Consider the following 7,500-nt stretch of genomic DNA (forward strand, 5'->3'; position numbering starts at 1 on the left):
TCCGTTGGTATCATTCATTAAATAATTGTTTAAGGTGATAACACATGGCATAATTCTATGCTTTTCCTACTCCCCCCCCCCCCCCCACCCAAAAAAAAAACCCTGCACCCACCACCTGAGAATTTTCTCTGTACCGAGGGCACACAAAGAGACAATGTCTCCTTCCTCTGGGACTCCTTATTTACCCCACACTTAGATACACTGTAGTAAACAAATATTTAACTGTCCTGTCATGAAAAAGTCACTTTATTTAACGTCGGTAGTTCCTTCAGCTATGAGTCTGGTATCAGTGGAAGCCGACAGTGCACCTTTACCCCCCTCCCTCTGTCAGTGCTCCATTATACGGGTATTTATCAAAGCTCTAGCTACACAGGTCAGAGGAAAGTCAAAACAGATGTTGAAGGCACTGAGGATCGAACTGGGGACCTCTTGCTTAGCTTGTTCCAGGCTCTCAGATAGAGGCGAGGGAATGAGAGCGAGCAAAAGAAATCAAGCTGAGAGTCTGGAACAGGCTACCTCTTGCTCTGAAAGCTGTGCACTTAACCAACTGAGCTACAAGTATGCCTGCTCCTGATATTATTTCCTTCACTTCTCAACAGAGTAATAATTATTTATTATTTAAACTCACAAGTTCCAAGAGCTTGCCTTTTCGAAGCCTAAATTGGTACAAGGAGAAGAGCCTGTCCTCTAGCACAAGACCCTGCGACATGAGCTTAAGTGCTTCAGTTTTTCAACAATCACAAAGGTGTGGATTCATTCATTATGGTTGAATGGAAAATTTAATACAAAAACTATGTTTGAAAGAGAAGGAAGAGGGAAGACCCCCAACTGCTTTTTTGCAAGTAACAGTTCATTAACCATAAAATAAGGGAACCAGCTAAAAATTTTTATCAATAATACATTGATAGATAATTGCTTCAAGCAGTAATTATTATTGCTAGAAGCTCATCTGCTGCAACTCAAAAGCTACATCTGCTTGAGAATTTTCCAAGTGAAGTGATGGAAGTCTTTTCTATTTTCTGTTCTACTGTCATGCTGGGTGATCTGTGAATTGACATACTTTACCACGAGATAGTTTATTTTGTTCTAACCTCTTGTTTGGATTTGTTTACGGTTGTCCCAGTTCAACTCTACCATGCTTTGTAAATAGCCACCTGGGGTTCTTAATTATGCTTCTGTTCAGTTTGAATTGTTTCTTTCAGATCATTAAAAGTGGGGTGCCTGTGAAATAGCTTGATACCTACATGTAAGTGCACGTCCCCTATAAATGAAGCATTTACATTTTACCACCAAGCCTTGACTGTTAAAGACAATTCCCCAGTCCATCTGCAAGGTTGGCCTTGGGGGAGGGGTGGTGGGTATACATAAAATTTGATCATTCATGAAGATGTTTAACTGTGATGGTAGGTACCTGTATTAATTCTTTCCAGAACAGGGGCCCTGACCTAAATTCTGATTAAAGGGGCAATCTCTTATTTTTAGGTAATATACACCATGCCCATAAAATAATCGATTGTTGCAATGACCACTATAGAACAACAACTAACCGGGTTTCACGCCTGGACAAAAAAGTGACAAGATCATAATGCATTGCGTTTGGGTAGTCTTGAAAATGCTTACTCTTATTGTTTTGGCAAGTTTAATAAGATTTTTGGGACAGTTTGGGTTCACTTTGCAACCAGGTTGACAGATGATCACAAACTGTATCTTATTAAAAGAAAAGGACACTAATTACCATGAATAATTATAACAAACTGAGGAGAGAGAAAAACTGAAGTACCCTGACCCTGTACCACACCATTCCTTCTCCCTTTTCTTTTCTAGCAAATTGGTGGCTTATAATAAGACTTGCAATACCTGTGGAACTCCCTGAGGAAGACACCACTAGGCAAGAATGTGGAAGTGTTGGGTTTTTGAATTGCACCTTTTTTTAGCTTAATTCAAATGTTCTCAAACTAGAGTAGCATCAAACTATGAGATTACGATCCTTTTCCTCTGAATCATCTTTTTTGTGATTCATCAACACTTCTGGTAAAGAAAACCCATATTCTCAGGTTACAACTAACACATGAAAGGCTTTCTTGAAACACCCAAAAATACCTTGACAATTATACATATAGAACCCACTATAAATTTGATTCTGGAAGGCAACACAAGGCCAAGTCTCTCAATAAATACTGATTTTATTTGCAAGCATGTTAAATACCCTAATAACTAAATAATTTACAAAGTTCTTCCCAGAAGTCCCAGGTTTCAGCCTGGGCAAAAATTTAGCACTTTTCACCTTCCTGATTACCATAATCCTAATTCAGACCTTCACATTAAAAATTGGCATTGCTCAGGGGTTTCAATAAAATGAGAAGATGGCAGCTGGGATTGAGTAGAGTAACAGACAGCATAACTATTCCGGGGGTAGGGGGTGAAGGGTACAATAGCTGAGACAACCCAAACCTTTACAAAAATGCTAACCTTTGTCCTAAACATTATCTTAAGCATAGTGTTTAGGCCTAAGGTTATTATTTTTGTTTCAGCTATGGTACCGGTCACCCCCTACCCCTACCCCTACCCCTACCCCCTGAATAGTCATGCCGTTTCACTCTCTTTAGCGGGAGAGGAGCAAAACAATTGCTTGCAAAGAGGCAGAGGGATGCTTACAATTTTGAACAAACCTTTCCAGTGTCCCTCACTTTCGCTCCACAACATCACTTGTGTCCAAAGATACAGGTGTTGAAGTCTGCCTTAACCATCTTCTTAATCTAACATTAACCGTGAGTTGCCTTCAGTTGATTACGACAAGCCTAATAATACTCTTGCAAAGACCCAAAACAGTCTCTCTCTTTGCCAAATATTTTGTGTTGCACAGTATTGCTTAAGATGTTTGCCCACAGGAAACCAGGACAGTCAGAGGCCTTTCTCTCCAGTCACCGCCCATTTTCCAGATAATTTTCCCCTGCATACATGTAACTATTAACTCCACACTGGAAACCAACTGAAGGTAGCAGTTTAAACTTAAGAGCAACCTTACCATTGTCAGAAGGCAGTTTTGAGGAAGCATTTCATTACTTGCAATTCTGGACACAAGTGAAACAGCTGGGGCTCATCAGGGGTTTCAATAACTTCTGAAATAGCCGTCCATGATAGCCCATTGAAGGCGGCACTTTGACAAGTTTATGATAGCATTTTTAGTGAAAATCAAGGCAAACTAGCCGGCGGTGCAAGGCAAGGCAGGCGGCGGTATACCTCCGCTAACCGGCTTCTATTGAAACCCCTGGCTCATTAATATTTTAATCAAATGTGGGATAACTTTATCTGGTGGGTAACTCACCATCTGACAGTTTCAATCTGAGCAAAGATTTCAATATATTTGCTGACTTAACTGCAAACATGCTCAGTCACTGTAAGCAAACCTTAGCAAAATGAATGTACAAAAACCTGGGCCAACATTAATTTTAATGCGATTTTTATCCGGAAAGTGACCTACCAACTGGATATAATTTTTTTAAACTGTAGTCTTGATTTTTTTCTAGGCTAAAAAAGAAACTCTGGCTCGCAGAGAAATCATTTTCAAATATTATTTTCCAGACTGTTAAATTCACCTTTCATTACCCTTATTTCACTGCCAATATTCCACACCTTGAAAAATGAAACACTCCAATAACATAATTATTCGAAATAAAATACGTTAACATTTATCATTTTTGTTTCAGCTATGGTACCAGTCACCCCCTACCTATTCTCAGTATTGGACTGAAACTAGCTTGCAATAGAGGCTAATGCAGGGAAATACATTAAAGAGCATTTGCATTTGAAAAGATTCCCCGGCATTAGCCTCCATTGCAAGCTAGTTCCAGTTCCATACTGAGAATACGAATATGGTTTATTGTTGGATCGGAGGCTGCTTTAATTTATCTGATAAACCAACCAACTTGTAGTTTTTAATCTGTCTAAGTAACCCTTTGGTGTGAAATGGTTAACACCCACGCAAAACCTCCCCTCCAAACCTAATTTGTCTCTTAGGAGTGCCACCAAAAGATTCTACTTTGTCTAATGCCAAACAATATTATTTTCATTCATGCATGGGAAACCCCTCAGGGGCAAAAACATTAATTAAAATGACTATAAGCCTATAAATATTACTGTACGCAGAGATCAACCATTTTAGAGGTTTCATGCTCATAACTGCACCTAATCTGATGTACACTGATTCTGACATTAAGTGTTCCCCGGCCTTCTCCTCCCCTCTACTGCAACATCACTTGGGCCAATTTAAGAAATATGGGTAATAATTAAATGTCAATAAAGTGTCCCTGACTTTCCTCCTCAGAATGATAGCACTTTTTTCTAAACATATACAGTTGAGATAATGTTAGCCTAAAAATACCTTACCCGCATGTACCTGTTTTGTTCTAAATGAGCAGATGGCATTAACATTTAGATTTAAAGAGAAATTTCCTTGCGCAAACATTAAATCTGCATCTACCGGTAATTAGATGTTAAGGTTAAAACAAGTTCCCCATAACATCCTGTGCTTAACGAAAAAAGCAGTGACATCTGCACAAAAACCTAAGGATACCCTCAGCGTGCTTTCAACCTTCCAAGAGGGTGGACAGGGTACTGAACAAAAAGTACAACTTCACTGTAAACCAGCCTTTTGAGAAAAAGTTGTAACATCTTTAAAACCATCATTATCCCACCGTTTTAATGTACTGACAAGTTATGTCTGTAGCTGCTTTCCAACATAGCACAACACATTACTCTGTCATGATTAAGTAATAAATTAAAGTACAATCGACTGGGTGAGTGCAGTCCCTAAATGCAAGAAGGACTCTTTAAGATGACACTGATTGAGGCTTAAACAACCCCAGAAAGCAGAAGTCCTCATCTTCTTCTTGACTCTAAAGATGACTTCCATGACTCAGATTGTCGAAACATCGGTCTATGTCATCTTTTAAACAGTCCTTCTCAAGACTGTGCTCAACCACATGATTGTACTTCACTTCATAAACTATGATAACTCCTCAATAATATTAAAACCATTTTATGCTATCACTGTGCCAGAAAGAAAATATATTGAAAACACATACACATGTAAGCTACTGTATTACTTTGAAATTAAGTATGTTTTAATGTCATGATTGCAAAGCCTGTTTTAGACGTTGCATTTCACATATGCAGAATCTAATGAAAATGAGAAAAATCTATTGTTTTCACTCATTCATTTTGCATTAGATTCACTCACAGGGCACATGTGAAGTGCGACGTTTGAAACAGACCTAAGGGAGACACCTCTTGAATACTAGCAATAGCATGCCTTGCAATGTACATGTAGCGTCCACAGCATAGAAGTACATTAAATTTTGTGTTGTAAGAAAAGTAGGCCTACATGTACTTATAATAATGGGTGCATTATTCTTTTTGGCACCCATCTTCACACCCAGGCAAAACTTAAGAATATTATGGATAATCGGAATAAATTATGCTAATCGGTAACACTAAGTCTATTTCACGCAAAAATTAATGGTCAACATAAGCATTAATTTTGGACAGCAAATAAATTCAAAGTCCATTGTTTTTTTGTATCCTAAAATGATAGAAAAATGTATTGATTTCACAGATTCCAGCTATGTCATCTTGTGCTTTGCCTACTGTTTCAAGCCCAGGTTGCTCAGAAACCTATAGGTTTTGATACCTCTTAACTAATGATACACTGGAAGCACTAACCAGGCTTCGAGCAACCGCCCTCAGGACAACAGCTTCAACCATCATAAGGCCTACTTTTGCTTAAACATTAATAAAATTAATTAATATTTTTGCATAAATACACCCACTATGAGAGAATTTCTTTTAGCAACAACAAAATGTTAAATAGTATTACATGTACACCTGTAATTGTGTAGCAAAGCAAGCAGTATGCAATTCACAGATAATTTAGACACACATTTGGTCTCTGGAAATATATAAGAAGCCTGGGTTTTCTTAGTGGTGCAACTTGAGGAGCATTTTCTAATACAGTAGTTATCTACCCCCTGAAGATAAGATATGTTGAAACCATTGGTGACACAAAACCAGAATAAAGAAAAGTACCAGTAAATGGATGTATGGAAGTCAATAATTTCATTGTCTCCAATGCATGAGATGCAAAATAAATACAATATACAGTCAGATTAAAATTAAAGTAACCCATACACCCCCATGAATCTCAGTGTGGGCAATGCCAGACAGTTCTCATTCTTAGTGGAGAAACCCATTAGGGTTTCCAAGAGGATTTTTCAAGGGTTGTCTCAGGAGTTTTTAAGCCCCAACAATCTCTGTGTTCATCCAGAAAATACCTAATCATTAATGCTACATGTAGACAGTTCAAGTCATCACTGGGCACCCCTGTGAGGGGTGAAGGATTATTAGATAGAATCAATGAAATACAATTTACCTTGCAGTGAGATTTCTATATGAAAAATATCAAGCCTTCAGGCATGCATCCTTAGATGAATAAGTTAATGGACGCCAAATTAGTCCTACAAGGTTTTTTGTTCCTTAAAACAAATAATAATATGGCCCCCAAAGCAGTCGATCCTAGCTCAAAATGTTTGATCACTAGTTTTGACAGTCTCGCTGTCTTGTATTTGCAGTGTGACCTTGATGCCTCAATGCCCGTACTAGTGCCAAAGACAGTTATCAGTAATTTATTAAAAATAATAATTATCATACCACCCAGCACACTGCGATGATCCGTGTTAAATGACTTACAAACTGCCCATTCATTTCATTCATGGAAACCACTGCTTTTGATAATGCACAAGACATTACTTACATAAATAAAAATAAGTTATAACTAAAATTCTGGTTGCAACTTTTCACTTGCAATCTTCTCCTTTCTTGCACTTTCAACAGCCTGCACATCTAGAATATATGACTCTAGTGCTTGTGTTACTTTCTTCTGTGCATTGTATTTTTCTTCTAGGCTCTAAAATGATTTAAGGCACAGTAAAAATAAGGATTCAATGAGTGAATGAATGAACTTTTCATAATTTAAGTGTCAAGTGTACACTGTACATGCATTTAGCCCTTGAATGCTAATTGGAGAGACTACAGAAATCAAATGAATTCAAATCAACATAATTATATCAAAATAACCATAGGTTGGTTTTTGAGGAGAGGGGAAAACTGGAGTACCTGGAGGAAAAACCTCTCGGAATAGAGTACAGAACTGGTCAACAAACTTAACCCACATGGATGCATTGCTGACAGTTACTGTAAGTCTGGGAATTGAACCCAGGTCACAATGGCGGAGGCCTTGCAAGTGCTCTCACCACTGCACCAGCCCTCCGGGTTCTCCGGATTTCTTCCCTCAGCAAAAACCAGCATACAGCTGATTCCAGCTGGCTGTAAGTTGTGCTGCAAGGTCATACATGGACCTTATAGCCGCTGCCAGAGGTGCCATGGTATGATTTCAGTTTGACCTTGTCGAGCTGCATCATTGAGCACTGTACTTTGCGACAACGA

The 7,500-nt window shown here is 38.4% G+C and overlaps 2 protein-coding genes across 3 annotated transcripts in view; one reads left to right on the top strand and one right to left on the bottom strand.

The window, feature by feature from the left end:
• Positions 1 to 38, top strand: part of LOC138038124 (5'-deoxynucleotidase HDDC2-like) — a 685-nt gene extending 647 nt beyond the window's left edge. The window contains exon 1 of the mRNA XM_068883948.1: positions 1 to 38. This exon is cut by the window's left edge and continues 647 nt beyond it. The gene's annotated coding sequence lies outside the window, so the exon portion shown is untranslated.
• Positions 39 to 6,091: 6,053 nt separating this feature from the next.
• Positions 6,092 to 7,500, bottom strand: part of LOC138027236 (hamartin-like) — a 32,175-nt gene continuing 30,766 nt past the window's right edge. The window contains exon 17 of one of the 2 annotated variants that reach the window (XM_068874790.1): positions 6,092 to 6,961. In XM_068874790.1, the coding sequence (XP_068730891.1) occupies positions 6,830 to 6,961 (132 nt within the window). In that variant the 3' untranslated portion in view covers positions 6,092 to 6,829. The remainder of the gene's footprint in view (positions 6,962 to 7,500) is intronic. The other variant, XM_068874797.1, reaches the window with a different exon arrangement.

Source organism: Montipora capricornis, chromosome 2 (assembly GCF_036669925.1).
Source record: "Montipora capricornis isolate CH-2021 chromosome 2, ASM3666992v2, whole genome shotgun sequence".
NCBI lineage: Eukaryota > Metazoa > Cnidaria > Anthozoa > Scleractinia > Acroporidae > Montipora > Montipora capricornis.